The sequence below is a fragment of the Pelophylax lessonae genome, assembly GCF_965119305.1.
Source record: "Pelophylax lessonae genome assembly, chromosome: 6".
Taxonomy (NCBI): domain Eukaryota; kingdom Metazoa; phylum Chordata; class Amphibia; order Anura; family Ranidae; genus Pelophylax; species Pelophylax lessonae.
This window is the reverse complement of record NC_138773.1, coordinates 45,876,475-45,897,122: the sequence shown is the minus strand read 5'-3', so window position 1 is coordinate 45,897,122 and position 20,648 is coordinate 45,876,475. Positions and strand designations below refer to the sequence as shown.

At 46.4% G+C, this 20,648-nt stretch overlaps 1 protein-coding gene across 1 annotated transcript in view; it reads left to right on the top strand.

Moving 5' to 3' along the window:
* The window catches only part of CFAP70 (cilia and flagella associated protein 70), a 103,384-nt gene extending 83,243 nt beyond the window's left edge, over window positions 1-20,141 (top strand). Inside the window, exons 27-28 of the mRNA XM_082260131.1 lie at window positions 7,411-7,458; window positions 19,860-20,141. Of these exons, the coding sequence (XP_082116257.1) occupies window positions 7,411-7,458; window positions 19,860-19,940 (129 nt within the window). The 3' untranslated portion in view covers window positions 19,941-20,141. The remainder of the gene's footprint in view (window positions 1-7,410; window positions 7,459-19,859) is intronic.
* Window positions 20,142-20,648: the final 507 nt, after the last annotated feature.

Here is a 20,648-nt window from a genome sequence, read left to right as displayed (position 1 = left end):
GCAGTATTGTTCTGGAGTCCCGTCACCCAGCCTGTCCTCGGTATCCCCCGCCGGGGAGTCAAGCAACAGTCATTGTAATTTGTACCTCTCCCATCTGCACCGAGCACCACCCCTTGGCCATTCTCATACACACAGGGTGAACCAGAGGGATCCCGAGGAACAGGCTGGACCTGAGGAGTCCCAGGGCAGGGGGAAGGGGAAAAGGTTGCTGAGGAGGAATGCCCGGAATATCCCATATCTGAGGTGTAAATGCCAGGGGAGTCAATAGGCTTGCAGCACAGACCCTCAGGACTCCACAGGAATAATTTTGTGCCCCCCCTAAATGTTGCACCCAGGGCAAGAGTACCTGCTGCCCCCCTCCACGCTATGCCATTAGTGGGGTGGATAAACAGTTGTACGCTGATCTTCCGAATGAATAGCTGTGCAAGGGGGGCATGTCAGAACAAGTCTGATCATTGGAGGAAAGGCAGGCTGTGCTCCCAGCACTGCCAGAAAACTGACCATGCTGGGATGGATGTGCTTCTATGCCTAGTGGGGTCAGAATGAAATAGGGAAGTAGGGGAACTGGCAGGATCACCAGGGATTTCAAACAAAGGAAACAATACAAAGAGAACAGGAGACTTCTTAACACAAGTACATGGTACAAAAAACACATTTCAGGAATATGAAATGTTGGGGTAACATAATCTTTAATTGATCACAAAAGGAGTATTAAGCTGTGGGTACCAACATAGACATGCTCAACAGAGTCATGCTCGAACCAGAAATCACCATATTGTCAGGGTGCCAGAAAATCAGACAACACAAAGGTGCAAGTAAAATAAATCAGTTTATTAGAGCAACAACAATAAACGCACAGCAAGAGTGAGGAGCGAAATCAGGAACAGCTGGGGTCAAGTCCAGAGCGGGTAGTCATCCAAGCCAGGATCGAGTCTAGAGGCGGGTATTTATTTGAAGCCGGGACGTCTGCCAATGAGAAATCGAGAGCCAGGAAATTCGTCAGCCAAGCCAGGTCATGCATGGAGGAACATGGAGAACAGAAGACTGCTAGCAGTGATGCACCCTGGAGCACAAACACAAGGGAAAAGGACTACAAGCCAACAGGTAATATATATAGTCAGGTGTGCAACATCATCACTGAGCGACGCCCAGGCAGCAGGCAAGTGATGATGCAAACAGAGTTTATAAAAGACAGGAGTCTGGACATGTCCAAGCTGGCTGCCAACAGAAAGGCAAGGTAAGACCTTGACAGTACCCTCCCCTCAATGGCCCCTCCTCCGCGGAGCAAAAAATGGTTTCTGAGGAAAGCGAGCATGGAAAGCGAGGAGAAGGGCAGGAGCATGAACATCAGTGGAGGGAACCCAGGAGAGCTCCTCAGGACCATAACCCTTCCAGTGCACCAGGTATTGAACCTGACCTCGGAACAAACGAGAAGCCAAGATGCTGCTAACCTCATACTCCTCATGATTGCCCACAGGAATGGGACGAGGACGAGGAAGTGAAGAAGTATAGTGATTTCAAGCCAGTGACACATGAAAGATATTGGAGATAGGAATACCAGGGGGAAGATCAATGGCATAGGCCACCGGGTTCACCTTATGGAGGATGCGAAAAGGCCCAACAAAATCAGGAGCCAGTTTAGGAGTGGGTACCCTGAGGTTGAGATTACGGGTCGACGACCACACCCTCTCCCGACCCGGTACGAAGGAGCAGATAAATGTCTCTGGTCTGCCTGGAGCTTCTGACGCTGTGCAGAGACCCTTAAAGACTTTTGAATCTGCACCCAAGAGGAACGGAAGACATGAATATGATCCTCTACAATAAACACATAAAATTGGAAATACTGCGCTACCAATAAACAAAAGCTGCTTGCACTAATCACCAGACAAAAAAGTGACAAAAAACATAAAGAACATAAAAATGTGCAGCGCTAAAAGCGATAAAATATACTTGAACATATATAACATGTGAAATAGATATGTGTATCCAATCATAAACAAATGTAAAAGAAATGTCCAAATGGAATAAGAGTCCCAAGTGAATGAAGTGATAAAAAATCCAACATACTGTAAGTGACGTGATCACAGTGTGCAGCAAATCCCAACAACCACAAGGAGTAATAGTATGCGCTCACCAGAAAAGTAGGACCCAGATACCATATAGCATATAGATACCATATAGTATGTGGGTCATACAACATAGAAACATAGAAACATAGAATGTGTCGGCAGATAAGAACCATTTGGCCCATCTAGTCTGCCCAATATATCTGAATCCTATGAATAGTCCCTGGCCCTATCTTATATGAAGGATAGCCTTATGCCTATCCCATGCATGCTTAAACTCCTTCACTGTATTTGCAGCTACCACTTCTGCAGGAAGGTTATTCCATGCATCCACTACTCTCTCAGTAAAGTAATACTTCCTCATATTACTTTTAAACCTTTGCCCCTCTAATTTAAAACTGTGTCCTCTTGTGGTAGTTTTTCTTCTTTTAAATATGCTCTCCTCCTTTACCGAGTTGATTCCCTTTATGTATTTAAAAGTTTCTATCATATCCCCTCTGTCTCTTCTTTCTTCCAAGCTATACATGTTAAGGTCCTTTAACCTTTCCTGGTAAGTTTTTTCCTGCAATCCATGTACTAGTTTAGTAGCTCTTCTCTGGACTCTCTCTAGAGTATCTATATCCTTCTGGAGATATGGCCTCCAGTACTGCGCACAATACTCCAAGTGAGGTCTCACCAGTGTTCTGTACAGCGGCATAAGCACTTCTCTCTTTCTACTGCTTATACCTCTCCCTATACATCCAAGCATTCTGCTGGCATTTCGTGCTGCTCTATTACATTGTCTTCCCAACAAGCTGTTAGAATATATGGTGGATGCTCCGAATGGATAAGAAGACCTCAGAGGTATCCGTGTGAACCAGCAACAGACATGGATAGACCAAATTCCAGCTCCAACGTTGGTAGAGATATAAATCAAAGAGGGACAGACATAGTGTAATATTGCTAAAAATCATTTAATGAAAATACATAGCAAGTACACTTACAAAACATCCCATGGTATTAATCACATCAAGGGTGTATAGCAGGGCTGACTGTAATGTAAGAGGATTACATTAGTCAGCCCTGCTATACACCCTTGATGTGCTTAATACCATGGGATGTTTTGTAAGTGTACTTGCTATGTATTTTCATTAAATGATTTTTAGCAATATTACACTATTGCCTCGTACACACGTACCGATTGTCGGCCGTAAATATTTGGCCGACGACCAATCGGCCGATTGTATGCTTGTTAGTATGATGCTTCCTACAGCCGACAGCGCATTTTCGGCTGAACAGAATCTATCGTGCACTCATTAAAATTTTTGTTGGCCAACACCAGAACGGCCGATTGTTCGCCAGTCAGTACAGAATTCGGCTGACAATCAGCAGATTTGCAAGACTGGGCATGCTCAGAGAAGAAAAAAGACACGGAAAGTTATCCATCACATGACATCACTTCTGTTGTTGGCCGACAAAATTCATGTGCAGTCTTTTGCACTTTTCAGCGGACACGACAGCCCTGGACAAAAGACGGCCGATCGGTCGGCCGACGATCGGTACGTGTGTACAAGGCATAAGTCTGTCCCTCTTTGATTTATATCTCTACCAACGTTGGAGCTGGAATTTGGTCTATCCATGTCTGTTGCTGGTTCACACGGATACCTCTGAAGTCTTCTTATCCATTCGGAGCATCCACCATATATTCCAACAGCTTGTATGAACCACATGCTATATGGTATCTGGGTCCTACTTTTCTGGTGAGCGCATACTATTACTCCTTGTCGGTGTTGGGATTTGCTGCATGCTGTGACCACGTCACTTATGTTGGATTTTTTATCACTTCATTCACTTGGGACTCTTATTCCATTTGGACATTTCTTTTACATTTGTTTATGATTGGATACACATATCTATTTCACATGTTATATATGTTCAAGTATATTTTATCGCTTTTAGCCCTGCACATTTTTATGTTCTTTATGAGCCTCTACAGCTGGGATGTCTTGTGGCAAGAACGACTCAGGCAACACAACGGGTTGAAACCCATACTTGACCATGAATAGAGACATTCCGGAAGACAAGTTGATGGCAGAGTTCCTGGCAAACTCTGCCCAGGATAGCAGGTCAACCCAATTGTCCTTAAGGTCAGAGATATAGCAGCAGAGAAATTGCTGTAGAGCTTAGTTAGAACGCTCAGCGGCACCAATGGACTGCGGATGGGAGGCCAAGGAGAAAGAGTGGAATACCCAGCTTGGAGCAAAAGGCACGGCAGAACCTGGAGACAAATTGGCTCCCACGGTCCGAGACAATCTCCTTAGGCAACCAGTGTAAGCGGAAAACCTCCCTGGCAAACACGAGGCAAGCTCCTGAGTGGTAGGCAGCCGCTTAAATGGAACACAGTGGCACATTTTGGAGACAACCATGAGAATAACCGTGTACCCTCGAGACACGGGAAGTTCCACAAAAAAATCCATGGCCAGGTGAGACCAGGAACGCTCCCAATTGGGAATGGATGCAGTAGGCCCAAGGGAAGGTGCCACAGAGATTTGTTCTGGGCACAGACCGAACAAGCAGCCACATACCCAGCAACATCAGTGCTGAGAGATGGCCACCAGAACTGACGGGAAATAGCCCAGGACATCTGGTTCTTACCAGGATGACTAGCAGTCTTGGAATTGTGGTACGTGCACAACAGTCTGACGCACAACCCCTCAGGTACAAAACATTTGCCAGCAGGTCTCTCTATGGGAGCATCAGGCTAGGCAGCCAAGATCTGTTCCCCAAGAGGAGAGGTTGGGTTGGTGCGGATGGCAGCCAGGATATGATCAGAAGGTATGACTGGTGTCGGCACGGAGTCCATCCTGGACCACTCAGAATACTGGCGAGACAAGGCATCAGCTTTAACATTCTTGGAGCTGGGCATATAGGAGACCACAAAGTTAAAAGAGACAAGAATAAGGCCCATTTGGCCTGACGGGGTGTGAGCCTCTTGGCCTCCGAGATATATACGTCAAATTCTTATGTTAGGTGAGAATGAGAACTGGAACCACAGAACCTTTAAGCAAGTGTCTCCACTCCTTGAGAGCCAGGATAATGGCCAGGAGCTTTCTGTCTCCAATCTCATAATTGCATTCCGCTGGAGACAGGTTCTTGAAATAGAACCCACAAGGAAGTAAGGGTCCATCAGGTGCCCGACGCTGAGACAGGAGGGTGCCTACTCCTATCTCAGACGCATCCACCTCTAGGACAAAGGAAAAAACAGGTTTGGGATGAGACAGAATTGGAGCCGAAGCGAAAGCAGACTTTAGGGCCTCGAAAGCTTGGATGGCAGCAGGTGTTCAATTGTGGGGATCGCTACCTTTATTGTTCAGATCTGAGATAGGTTTGGCCAAAGAGGAAAAGTTCCTAATAAATTTCCGATAGTAGTTGGCAAACCCGAGGAAACGCTGAATGGAACAGAGACCACTAGGGCTAGGCCATTGCAGAACAGCCGAAACCTTCTGAGGCTCCATGGAGAACCCTTTGGCAGAAATGATGTAGCCCAAGAAGGCAACCTGAGACAGGTGGAATTCACATTTCTCAAGCTTACAGAAAAGCCCATTCTCACGTAACCGTTGCAGCACCCGTCTGACATCCAGGTAGTGTGATTCAATGGAGTCTGAATAAATCAAGATCTCATCCAAATAGACTATCACACATTGCTGCAACATATCACGAAAGGCATCATTGATAAACTCCTGGAAGACAGCGGGCACATTGCACAAGCCAAAGGGCATCACAAGATATTTGTAATTACCGGTTCTGGTATTAAATGCGGTCTTCCACTCATCGCCCTCCTTGATCCTTACGTTATACGTGGCCCTTGTGTACTGTCAGGGTGCCAGGAAACCAGACCACATGAAGATGCAAGTAAAATAAAGCAGTTTATTAGAGCAACAACAATAAACGCACAGCAAGAGTGAGGAGCAAAATCAGGAACAGCCGGGGTCACGTCCAGAGCGGGTAGTCATCCAAGGTAGGATCGAGTCTAGAAGCGGGTAGTCATCCAAGCCGGGGTCATCTGCCAAAGCGGAATCGAGAGCCAGGAAAGTAGTTAGCCAAGCCAGGTCATGCATGGAGGAACACAGGGAACAGAAGACTCCTAGCAGTGATGCACCTTGGAGCACAAACACAAGGGCAAAGGACTGCAAGCCAACAAGTGATATATTTAGTCAGGTGTGCAACCTCATCACTGAGCGACGCCCAGGCAGCAGGCAAGTGATGATGCAAACAGAGTTTATAAAAGGCAGCAGTCTGCACATGTCCAAGATGACTGCCAACAGGAAGGCAAGGTAAGACCTTGACACATATTGAGTGGATATTGGGATCGTTTAGGCAATTTGTCATTAGAATGGAGAGTTCTCCTTAAGTTCAAAGAATCAAGAAGTACAGCACTAATTAATACAAAGCAATATATAATATAAAAATATAAATGTGCCAAATCATACACACAAACAACTCTTTTTAGTGAAACAAATGTGAAAGAATCTGCTCATCCACATAATCTGTGCCCAGTGTCCATTGATACATACTAAATAAATTCTCCTATGCAAAAACAGCAATGTGAAATCTGAATAGTGGCATTGAAATAGTCCATAAACAAATCAACCAGCTTTCAGTTTCCATTGGTGCAATGCATGACTCCTATAATGGTGCTAATCAGATTACTGAGCCTGCAGGGCCAAGTGCAAGAATCTTCCAATGGAAGCCATCACATTACACACATGGATCACCCAGTATGCTTACCAGAATGAAACGACCCTCTAGAAATTAGTGGTCATTAGCACTGGTGGGATTTTACATACAAACACATGAGATAAAATAATCAATGGCCGTAGCGTAGTAATAAAAATTAAATCTGCTTCATTAATATAAAATGCCCACTCACATGAAAATAGAAGCAGTACCGCATACCGTCTTATATTAACATCTACACTGTGGTCGAGCTGAAAGTAAGGCTTTTTCAGTACAACGTAATCCATTTAATTGCAATCATTTAAACAGCATACCAGATCTCAGAAACGCCAATCTTCGGCGAGTGTGCACCATGACGTCACGTCTGGTCCTGCCCTACACGTTTTGTCATAAATGATGTCCTCAAGGGAATTATCATTAGGCAATCACCTTCATGACAGTATTGGTTATAGCTTTTACTCAAAAACGCAGGCTAATAAAAGTACCTGCTGGTACCGCATACCTGGTCTTATGTTTTATCTCACTCTGTGTTGTTTGTAGCAATGGGGGGGGGGGGCACATGACAGGTTACCTTTTATGTTTTTTTACTTTTTCTATATACTATTGTTTCTGATATTATTTTTTTTAGACTGGACGACAGCTGGAAGCTGAGCAGTCTTATAAATACACCCGAAAGGTATGTTCTTGTTCCTAGTTATACTGAAAATCATATTGTATTTCAGAAATTTGAGTTAAAGGAGAATTATGGCCAAAGCTCTTTCAGCCATACTTCTGTGGGTCACAGGAGCGCACTTCGATCTGCACTCCTGTGAACCAAATTCAGCCACCAGCAGGCTAAAGAGCGCTGTTGGCTGACATCACAGAACCGGTCCAGGCTCTGCAGAGATCCCGACAATAATGTCATGATCTGACCAGATGCCTGACTGGCAGCTTACTCAGCCATAGCTCCCAACTGTTCCTGATTTCAAGGGACTGTCCCTCTTTCAGAAGGAAGTACCTCTATCCCTCTTTCCTCCTCGTTTGTCCCTCATTTTTGTCTGATCTATATAGTTGTATAAAAAATGCACTACTTATCTATCAAAAAGTGTTTCCCAGTGCTAAACCTTTCATCCAATTTCTACATTGCTGCATTTGTAAATTCCAAAACCCAATATAAAGGAATAGTAGGGGTAAAAAAAAAGCACTTGTGGGTTTAACCAATCTTTTTTTTGCACAATTCTCTTTTAAGGGGGTTTGTCCTACACCTACATACTTTTGCTAATAGTAATCCCTCATTCCCATCTCAGAAAGTTGGAGATATGGCTCCGCCTCCCAGCATGTACTGAGAGCCTGAGCCAACTGCTCCCGCCCCCTTCGCAGTCTGGCGCTCTAGTGAGTTCTGGAGGGTCAGAGCATATTGCGGTAACTGACAGTCATTGCTCGGTGCTCAGAGCAGACCTGAGAACTGAGCGATCAGCGGTGTTTGATCGCTCAGTTCTCAGATTTCGAGCTGGCAGGGGGACAGATGCAGCATCAGATCCATGCTGTATCCACATAGGTGAGTAGGTGTGTTTGTTATTTTGAAATCCCATACTTCTCTTTTAATATATTTAACATTTATGATATGTTCGTTTTTTTCTTTTATATGGCTTTCATATTTTTCCTTGCAAATATTCCATAACAAAGATTTATAGAGAATCCTCCTAGTGCCCTGGGCCACATACAGTTCTTGATCACTTACTGTGTGTGTGGCCCCTGCAGATTACTCTGGCCATTACGTCAGCCATGCACTGTGCGAATTTCATTATCCTGTCATCGGGTGGTCTTGTCAGCCGCATCATGCCTGGGATCTCTCCGTGTGGTTGGAAAATTTCCAGCGGAACAGCAGCTGCATCCATTTAGATGCAGCCTCTATTTAGGTATATTGACAGCCGGCGGGGAATTCCTCTATCAGTGCTGCTGTATAGCGTGGATGGAGGAATCTGTTTGCTTTCTTTCCTCAGCCTGCGGGTGTATGGCCAAATTTACCTGGGTTCCTTCTTAAGCCAGTGAAGGAAAAATATTATTTCCTCTTCTAATGTTTTCCCTCTGATCTTTAGAATGGAATATGCTGAAATAAATCACAAGACAGTTTAACCACTTCAATACAGGGCCCTTTCACCCCCCTTCCTGCCCAGGCCAATTTTCTGCTTTCAGCACTGTCACACTTTGAATGACAATTGCGCGGTCATGCTACACTGTACCCAGTGGTGGGATTCAGCCGGTTCGCACCGGTTCCATAGAACCGGTTGCTAACTTTCTGCAAGTTCGCAGAACCGGCTGAATCCCTCTGCGGGTCTAAGGACGCGCAGTACAATTGAATGTCCCGCGCTCGGGCAGACGTGCGGCCGGGGGGCGGAGCAGTACGCCCTGACCCGCCCATTCTGTGACAATGGCGAATGAGAATTTGCTATTGTCACACGGATCCTCCTCCTGGCCAATCAGGGAGCGGGTCCTCCGGCTTCCTGATTGGCCGAAAGGCAAACACCGTGCCATTGGACGAGGAGGAGGCGCCGCGGGAGGACTGAGGACTCGGAGACGCGGGGAGCCAGGGACTGAAGAGAAGCTGTGACTGCGAGACCGTCCGTGAGGTAAGTGCATGGGTCTCGTGGGGGGATCGCTGGCACTCTGCAATTGGGGGCAATGCTGTGGCTGGCACTCTGCAATTGGGGGCAATGCTGTGGCTGGCACTATGCAATTGGGGGCAATGCTGTGGCTGGCACTCTGCAATTGGGGGCAATGCTGTGGCTGGCACTCTGCAATTGGGGGCAATGCTGTGGCTGGCACTCTGCAATTGGGGGCAATGCTATGGCTGGCACTCTGCAATTGGGGGCAATGCTGTGGCTGGCACTCTGCAATTGGGGCAATGCTGTGGCTGGCACTCTGCAATTGGGGGCAATGCTGTGGCTGGCACTCTGCAATTGGGGGCAATGCTGTGGCTGGCACTCTGCAATTAGGGGCAATGCTGTGGCTGGCACTCTGCAATTGGGGGCAGTGCTGTGGCTGGCACTCTGCAATTGGGGGCAATGCTGTGGCTGGCACTCTGCAATTGGGGGCAATGCTGTGGCTGGCACTCTGCAATTTAGGGCAATGCTGTGGCTGGCACTCTGCAATTGGGGGCAATGTGTAATGTTCTGGTACCTTTGGGTACCCTAATTACTCTTTCATAAGTGTATGCGCCCCACCATTCTCTTTTGGTAAGGTGCGCATACACCTTTAAGACTGATGCTGTCATCACTGAGCACCGGACTGATGGCTATTTAGATCGCCGGCTCTCACTCACATGTGTTCGTTCAAACTGCTTTGTGCCTTGATGCTAACCTGTCTTGAAGCTCTCATGCTTGCAAGCATACCTCGCTATCGGAACCACGCTGCGCTGATCCCTGTATCCCGCTACCGGATCATCCGCTCTTGCCGAACCTCTCCTCTGCTACATTGCTATTAGTGATAAGTACCCCGTAGGGGAAACCTCTATAACTTTCATACTAAAGCTTACACTATCTAGCTCTGCATACTAAGGACTATTACTACATCTGCATTATCTAAGATTGCTAGCTCTTGAGCCTACTACCACCTGTTCTTGCACTGGGTTGATCTCTCTTGTATGTCCACCTGCTACTCTGTCATCTGCTACCATACATGATTGCTAAACCTATCTGCATCTCATCTGCTACAATCTTACTTTCAAGAACATTTCCTTTCAAGTGTCTGTCATCTACCATCTCTACCCAACCTGTCTCTTCAGCCTATCATCACTGTGTTACTATATACATAAGCCACTCTAGGAAACATCTTATTGAGTGTGTGTATTTACTTGCTGAATTGAGATCCTCCACACATGATGAGTCATTGAGAGTTGGGAATGGTGTCTCAGCGTTTCTCTACATGACTACTGAAGTGGAATATTTCTGCAGCTGAAAATCCACATCATACATAAAACGCAGGAGCGTTACAGATTGAACGAACCACAAATGGATTCAGCAGAAATAACCACTCAGATGACACAATTAAAACAGCAAGTACCTGCGTTAATACACGCACTTGCTGAATTAAAAGAAGACAATCAGGCTCTGTCGCAGCAGGTAATTAGACTGACACAACTTACCACTGCTCAGTCCCCTGAACCCAAAATAAATCCTCCTTTGGTATTTACAGGCGATCGCAAAAAATTTCGCGAATTTAAAAACGCATGTGAGTTACTTTTCTTGCTAAAACCCCGTACCTACCTTACTGATCACATTAAGGTTTGTACTATTATTTCTTACCTAACAGGCGATCCTCGGGCCTGGGCAGACTCTCTTTTTGAGAAAAGCGACCAGCTTCTCAACTCCTATGCCTTGTTCCTAGCAGAACTCACTAGCCTATATGATGATCCCAATAGGCAGAGTACTGCCGATCTTCAATTAAGATCCTTGAAACAAGGTGGGAGACCTGTAGAAGACTTTGTCACAGAATTCAAGAGATGGACCCTTGATTCAGAATGGAATGATGCAGCTCTGAAATCCCAATTTAGGCTTGGCCTATCAGAGGCCGTTAAGGACGAGCTCGCCCGAGCGGATCTGCCAAAAACCCTGGATGCATTGATACAACTCAGTATCACCATAGATAGAAGACTACGAGAAAGAAAGGCTGAGAAAATGGGAATGCCATTATCCAGTTCTCCTCGGATTTCGGCCGTTGACCCCGTTCCTATGGAGATAGGAACCATACGCCCACCTCTATCAACTATGGAAAGAGCCAGAAGACGATCTGGTAATCTCTGCTTGTACTGTGCATCCCCGGATCACAAGATAAACGTCTGTCCCCTAGTCTACAAAAAGAAGGGTGAGTGTTCACATGTCCTCCTAGGGGGATTGACAACTTCAATCACTAACCCTTTCTGTTTGCTTAACATTACAGTGGGACCAGAACAGGATTACTACTAAGGCCATGATTGACACAGGATCTTGTGGAAATTATATTGACATACGTTTTGCTGCTTTAAATAAAGTTCCTATTATTTCTAAACTTAAACCTGTCTCAGTGAGTCTTATTAACGGTGTTCCTTTATCCTCTGGTCCGATCACTGATCAGACACAGGCACTCCTAGTCACTACTAACGGGTCTCATATGGAGACCACTACCTTCGATCTAATACCCTCACCCCACTTTCCCATTGTTTTGGGACTTCCCTGGTTGCACACACATCAACCAACCATAGATTGGAAGGAACGGACCCTGACCTTCCTCTCTTGCTATTGCGAGGGTACGTGTAACCTCCCGTCTTTCGGGAAGATCCTGTCTGTGGTGACAGATGAGATTGCACCACTATGTTATCATCGACTATAGGCAATTAAATGTTATTACAATAAAAGATCGCTATCCTCTACCGCTTATCCCTGAGCTCATTGAGCAGGTGCGTGGAGCTACCTATTTTTCAAAATTGGACCTGAAAGGAGCATACAATCTCATTCGAATCCGTGATGGACACGAGTGGAAGACTGCATTCAGAACCAGATACGGATTGTTCGAATATCTTGTAATGCCATTCGGGCTATGCAACGCCCCTGCAGTTTTTCAACGATTTATAAACAATATTTTCAGAGACTTACTAGATGTCTGTGTTGTGGTATATCTGGACGATATACTTATATACTCACGATCCCTGTCTGAACACATAAGACATGTAAGACTAGTATTATCGAGATTGCTTGCACACAACCTTTATGTGAAACTGAAAAAATGCTTGTTTCATAAAGAAGAGGTACTGTTTCTAGGCTACATCATATCCAAAACAGGAATCGAGATGGACATGAGTAAGATATCCTGCATTCAGGATTGGCCTACACCAACCACACGCAAGGCGCTACAGCGATTCCTTGGATTTTCGAATTTCTACAGGAAGTTCATTAGAAACTTTTCTGCCATTGTGAGACCCCTCACACAGCTCACTAGCATTAAAAAACCATTCAAATGGTCAGATGAAGCAAATAAAGCTTTTCACCTGTTAAAGACAAGGTTTACTTCTGCTCCCATACTACGCCATCCAGACCCATCCCTCCAATACATTCTGGAAGTAGATGCGTCAAACATGGCAGTAGGAGCAATACTCTCCCAACGACCAACTCACACTTCACCACTTCATCCAGTCGCCTTTTTTTCTAAATCCCTAAGCAGTCCAGAGATAAATTACCCCGTGGGTGAAAAGGAACTGCTTGCTATAAAATTGGCTCTGGAGAATTGGCGACATCTACTCGAAGGCACCCAATTACCAATATTTATATACACGGACCATAAAAATCTCCAATATCTTCAGACTAACAAAACTCTCTCGCACCGACAGGTACGATGGTCACTATTCTTTCTAAGGTTTAACTTCCTAGTGACCTACACACCTGCAGATAAGAACAAAAAGGCGGATGCACTATCACGACTAACTGAAGAAAACTACTTCGAAATCCCTTCCGTTCCTATAATACCTCACAAACGCATTATTGGAGTTGTCCGTTCCTTGAAGGAAGAGGTTTTGCATGGTATAAGTTTGGATTCACCCCCACCACAACTAAATACTGATGCAGAAGGCTTCCTCTACTACAATGACAAACTTTACATACCACCTACCATACGCACCAAGATCTTGGAATTATCGCATGATGTGCCTATGGCAGGACATATGGGTATGACAAAGACTCTTAATCTGATTACCAGGCAATTCTGGTGGCCTGACATGAAAACATCTATACAAAAATTCGTCTCTTCATGCAATGTCTGTGCCAGGTCCAAAATTGACACTACGAGACCATCCGGTCTACTATGCAGTCTACCAATACCCCAAACTCCATGGGAAGTTGTGTCCTTGGACTTTATAGTGGAATTGCCTCCTTCCAAAGGATTTAATACCATCTTAGTGTCAGTGGACCATCTGACAAAAATGGCACATTTCATTGCTATTCGCAGACTACCTTCGTCCAAACAAACGGCAGAACTCCTGATGAAACATGTCTTTAAGTTACATGGTATCCCAAAAACTCTTCTGTCTGACTGTGGATCACAATTTATTTCCAAGTTCTGGCAAGAACTATGTCACATACTACGGATCGAGCGGAAGCTCACTTCTCCTTACCATCCGCAGACCAACGGACAGACTGAAAGAGTCAACCAATGCATCGAGCAATATTTACGTTGTTACACTTCTTACCAACAGGATGATTGGGTGGATCTTCTCCCTCTGGCAGAATTTGCCTACAACAACGCAACCCACAGTACGACCAAGCAGAGTCCGTTCTACTTGAACTATGGGTTTCATCCCTCTATTCTTCCACCACGCATCCTTCCTTCAAATAACCCAGTAGCTTCAGACTATCTTACCCAAATAAAGGACTCTCTGGGTTTGCTTAATACTACTATTGCACACGCTCATAGTCAACAAAAGAAGTACTATGATCTTCGCAGAAGACCTTCTCCTCAGTACGCTATCGGGGACCTCGTTTGGCTCTCAACAAAAAATTTAAGACTGAAAATCCCTAGCAAAAAGCTTGGACCTCTGTTCTTGGGACCTTTCCCAATCAAGAAACTTATTGGAAAAGCTGCAGTACAGCTTACATTGCCAATAGACCTCAAAATACTTCCCATTTTCCATGTGTCGCTACTGAAGCCCCATGTTCCTGACCAAGGAATAAGGCCTACTATCCCACCTCCTCCTCCTGTACAAGTTGAAGGTGGAGAAGAATATGAGATAAAAGAGATTCTGGATTCTCGTATCCACAGAGGAAGACTTCAGTACTTGGTTCGATGGAAGAACTATGGGCCCCAAGACGACACCTGGCTAAACACCTCTGACATACATGCCTCTAGATTAATCTGCAATTTTCATGCGAAGTACCCAGACAAACCAGCTCCAGAGGCCTTCAGGAGCCGGCCTTAAGGGGGGGGTACTGTAATGTTCTGGTACCTTTGGGTACCCTAATTACTCTTTAATAAGTGTATGCGCCCCACCATTCTCTTTTGGTAAGGTGCGCATACACCTTTAAGACTGATGCTGTCATCACTGAGCGCCGGACTGATGGCTATTTAGATCGCCGGCTCCTACTCACATGTGTTCGTTCAAACTGCTTTGTGCCTTGATGCTAACCTGTCTTGAAGCTCTCATGCTTGCAAGCATACCTCGCTATCGGAACCACGCTGCGCTGATCCCTGTATCCCGCTACCGGATCATCCGCTCTTGCCGAACCTCTCCTCTGCTACATTGCTATTAGTGATAAGTACCCCATAGGGGAAACCTCTATAACTTTCATACTAAAGCTTACACTATCTAGCTCTGCATACTAAGGACTATTACTACATCTGCATTATCTAAGATTGCTAGCTCTTGAGCCTACTACCACCTGTTCTTGCACTGGGTTGATCTCTCTTGTATGTCCACCTGCTACTCTGTCATCTGCTACCATACATGATTGCTAAACCTATCTGCATCTCATCTGCTACTATCTTACTTTCAAGAACATTTCCTTTCAAGTGTCTGTCATTTACCATCTCTACCCAACCTGTCTCTTCAGCCTATCATCACTGTGTTACTATATACATAAGCCACTCTAGGAAACATCTTATTGAGTGTGTGTATTTACTTGCTGAATTGAGATCCTCCACACATGATGAGTCATTGAGAGTTGGGAATGGTGTCTCAGCGTTTCTATACATGACTACTGAAGTGGAATATTTCTGCAGCTGAAAATCCACATCATACATAAAACGCAGGAGCGTTACACAATGCTGTGGCTGGCACTCTGCAATTGGGGGCAATGCTGTGGCTGGCACTCTGCAATTAGGGGCAATGCTGTGGCTGGCACTCTGCAATTGGGGGCAATGCTGTGGCTGGCACTCTGCAATTGGGGGCAATGCTGTGGCTGGCACTCTGCAATTGGGGGCAATGCTGTGGCTGGCACTCTGCAATTTGGGGCAATGCTGTGGCTGGCACTCTGCAATTGGGGGCAATGCTGTGGCTGGCACTCTGCAATCATTAGGGGCAATGCTGTGGCTGGCACTCTGCAATGATTGGGGGCAATGCTGTGGCTGGCACTCTGCAATGATTGGGGGCAATGCTGTGGCTGGCACTCTGCAATGATTGGGGGCAATGCTGTGGCTGGCACTCTGCAATCATTAGGGGCAATGCTGTGGCTGGCACTCTGCAATCATTAGGGGCAATGCTGTGGCTGGCACTCTGCAATGATTGGGGGCAATGCTGTGGCTGGCACTCTGCAATGATTGGGGGCAATGCTGTGACTGGCACTCTGCAATGATTGGGGGCAATGCTGTGGCTGGCACTCTGCAATGATTGGGGGCAATGCTGTGGTCACTGTGCATTGAAAGGGGGCACGCTGGTCTCTCTGCATTGAAAGGGGGGCACGCTGGTCTCTCTGCATTGAAAGGGGGGCACGCTGGGCACTGTGCATTGAAAGGGGGCACGCTGGTCACTGTGCATTTGGGTCAATGCTGTGGCTGGCACTCTGCAATTGGGAGCAATGCTGTGGCTGGCACTCTGCAATCATTAGGGGCAATGCTGTGGCTGGCACTCTGCAATGATTGGGGGCAATGCTGTGGCTGGCACTCTGCAATGATTGGGGGGCAATGCTGTGGCTGGCACTCTGCAATCATTAGGGGCAATGCTGTGGCTGGCACTCTGCAATCATTAGGGGCAATGCTGTGGCTGGCACTCTGCAATGATTGGGGGCAATGCTGTGGCTGGCACTCTGCAATGATTGGGGGCAATGCTGTGGCTGGCACTCTGCAATGATTGGGGGGCAATGCTGTGGCTGGCACTCTGCAATCATTAGGGGCAATGCTGTGGCTGGCACTCTGCAATCATTAGGGGCAATGCTGTGGCTGGCACTCTGCAATGATTGGGGGCAATGCTGTGGCTGGCACTCTGCAATGATTGGGGGCAATGCTGTGACTGGCACTCTGCAATGATTGGGGGCAATGCTGTGGCTGGCACTCTGCAATGATTGGGGGCAATGCTGTGGTCACTGTGCATTGAAAGGGGGCACGCTGGTCTCTGCATTGAAAGGGGGGCACGCTGGTCTCTCCGCATTGAAAGGGGGGCACGCTGGGCACTGTGCATTGAAAGGGGGCACGCTGGTCACTGTGCATTTGGGTCAATGCTGTGGCTGGCACTCTGCAATTGGGAGCAATGCTGTGGCTGGCACTCTGCAATCATTAGGGGCAATGCTGTGGCTGGCACTCTGCAATGATTGGGGGCAATGCTGTGGCTGGCACTCTGCAATGATTGGGGGGCAATGCTGTGGCTGGCACTCTGCAATCATTAGGGGCAATGCTGTGGCTGGCACTCTGCAATCATTAGGGGCAATGCTGTGGCTGGCACTCTGCAATGATTGGGGGCAATGCTGTGACTGGCACTCTGCAATGATTGGGGGCAATGCTGTGACTGGCACTCTGCAATGATTGGGGGCAATGCTGTGACTGGCACTCTGCAATGATTGGGGGCAATGCTGTGACTGGCACTCTGCAATGATTGGGGGCAATGCTGTGGCTGGCACTCTGCGATGATTGGGGGCAATGCTGTGGCACTCTGCAATGATTGGGGGCAATGCTGTGGTCACTGTGCATTGAAAGGGGGCACGCTGGTCTCTCTGCATTGAAAGGGGGGCACGCTGGTCACTGTGCATTGAAAGGGGGCACGCTGGTCACTGTGCATTGAAAGGGGGCACGCTGGTCATTCTGCTGGGAAAGTCGGAACTGGTTACTAAAATTTTTGAATCCCACCACTGACTGTACCCATATGACATTTTTATCATTTTTTTCACACAAATAAAAAAAAAAAAAAGGAAAAAAAAGACAGACAATTTTGGAAAAAAAAAGTTTTTCTTATTTTCTGTGAGTACATTTTGAAAATAAGGAATTTTTCTCCTTCACTGATGAGCACTGATAGGCTGCACTGATGGGCACTGATGAGGTGGCACTTATGGTCACTGACGATGAGGTACTGATTAGCGGCACTGATGGGCATTTAAAGGTGGCATTGATAGGCAGCACTGATGAGCACTGTCACCGCACTGCACAGGTCAACTGCTCATTTTGTCTAGGGGTGAGGAGAAAGCTTTTACTCACCTGATCCTCCTTGCAACTGGAAAATGGCGCCCCCCACAGTCCAGCATTAGACTGTTCCTGGTCTTTGGAGCCTGCTCTGGGCTTGATCATGATGTCAAGAACAGTCAACTATTCAAGACAGCTAGAGGGCTGGGGTGCTAGACCGGTCTTGTGCTGGGAGGATTGGAGAATTAGGTAACAAATCTCCTTTCTCCTCTCCCCTAGACAAAAATGAGCAGTTAACCTGTACAGTGCCCGGAGATGAGCTTAAAGCGGAGTTCCACCCTGGATTTTTTTTTTTTTTTTTTAATACCCCCGGGACAGTCAGGGCTAGTGCATTCCACAATGGCTAGCCTCTGATCTGTCCCGGGTTGCACTTACCTGTTAGGACAAATACTTACCTTGCAAACGTCTTGTCCAGCGCTGCCATCTCAGATGTGGGCAGCTTGAAGCCAGCGAGATCCCCTTCAGCGTCTTCTTCCGCCTTCTTTGGTCCCACGATGCTCTGCGCCGGCCCCGACGTCACTTCCGGGTCGCGCGCGTCATCCCTCTACAGCTTCTGGGCATGCCCAGAAGCTGTTTAGAAGGGAATGACGCGCGCGACCCGGAACTGACGTCGGGGCCGGTGCAGGCGCAATGATTCCTGGGAGCGATGACGTTCAGCTCCCAGGAATCATTGCAGAGCCAGGAAGTGACGACGGGCCGCGGCCGAGGAAGGAGGAAGAAGGAAGTAAGGTAAGTATATTTTCTTCGCTACGAGGTAAGTAAAAAAAAAAAAAAATATGCGATTATCCATTTCTTTTTCAGGTGACTCGGAGCGAGAAGATGGAGGTAAGTATAAAAATAGGGTGGAACTCCACTTTAAGGCAGTTGGCTACAACACAGTTGCACATTGCCGTGAGGGCATCATATGACGTTCTCCCACTGTGGTGCACAGCATTCTCTGTGATCACCGTGTCCTTAAGACACAGCTGATCACAGATCAGAGTAAAGAGCCAATCACAGCGGCTCTTTACCATGTGATAAACTGTGTCCAATCACAGCTGATCACAATGTAAACACAAGTCAGTTATCGGCTTTCCCTTTCCTCACACTGTTAAAGGAGAGGAGAGGAGAGCCGGTAACTGTCTTGTGTGAAAGGGACAAGTACACTGATAATCAGGGCGCTGATTATCAGTGTCCTCATTATTAGTGCAGTCCCAACAGGGCCCACAAGTGCTGCCAATCAATGGTCACTAGTGTCACCTATCAGTGCCGCCTATCAGTGCCCATCAGTACCACCTAATAATACCCATCAGTGCTGCCTATCAGTATAGCCTCATCAGTGCCTCCTTTATCAGTGCCCAACGGTGCCACTTCATCAGTGCAGCCCATCAGTGGCCCCTAATGCCGGCAATCAGTGCCCATGAGTGTCACCTATTAGAGCCGCCTATCAGTGCCCATCAGTACCACCTAATAATGCCCATCAGTGCCGCCTATCAGTATAGCCTCATCAGTGCTTCCTTTATCAGTGCCCAACAGTGCCACCTTATCAGTGAAGCCCATCAGTGGTGTCTCATCAGTGCCCATCAGTGCAGCCTCATCAGTGCACATCAGTGAAGGAGAAAAATTTCCTGTTTGAAAAATTTTAAGACAAACTATGAAATAGTTTTGTTTTGTTTTTTGTATTTTTTATTTCTAAATTTTCTGTCTTTTTTATTTTGTTTATTAAGCAAAAAAAAAAAAAAAAAAGCAGTGCCACCAAAAGAAAGCTCTATTTGTAAAATAATAAAATTTCATATGAGTACAGTGTTGCATGACCGCGCAATTGTCATTCAAAGTGTGACAGCGCTGAAAGCTGAAAATTGGCCTGGGCAGGAAGGGGGTGAAAGTGCCCAGTAGGCAAGTGGTTAATAATGTAACAATGATAACACTGCCCTTACGTGGAATATTGTAGGTAACATAATCCAGCTCAGTCCTCTAATTCTTCTCTTTCAGCTAAATCTTCAGGACCAGACCCTGCTGACCGAGATCCACCAGCTGCAGGAGGAGGTTGGCTTTGGTGACCCGTCTTTCTAAGGTCACCCCGTGTCTTGTAATGGAACCCCCCTCACCTTGATGTATCAGTTGGAACTGAATGGGCATTTGTTATTCACCTTAATAACATAGTGGGACATGTTCCTATGAAGATAACCAATCCCAGAGGAAGACTGAGACCCTGAATTATACATATTTAACAAAGTTTATGGTTCAACACAATAAAACCCTTATTTTGGATCACTTGCACCTCTTTCTCTGCAGTCCACAGAAACTAGGGGGGGGGGGGGGCAATCCTGATGGGATGAAATAGCCCTGGCTTCTTATAGTTCTAAGATATATGAGGAATCCCTGCACCGGAGTGCCCAACTCTGCCCGCCCATTACCGTCCCAAGGAGGTCTCATTTTTATTGATGGACATTGCAATTGCTTATTAAACAGAGAAGATATCTGGAGGAGTAAGAATTTACTTTGGGGGCAAAACCAAGTATTTCATTGTTATCCTTGAGTAATATTAGAAACCGGGTGGTCAAGCCCTCCAATGTCCACCCATACCTGAAATATCATATCTGGTGGGACTAATCCTTTAAGGATAAATTCCAGGTATGGCTTTGTGCAAAGTTACATTGATCTAGCTTGGACCAATGTAACTATACATATAACATACTTGTGGGGTCCCTGTGGAAGGTAACAATGACTGTAGTAGACACCACCACTCCAGTGATCTCCACTATCTTCCCAGTCCTGCAC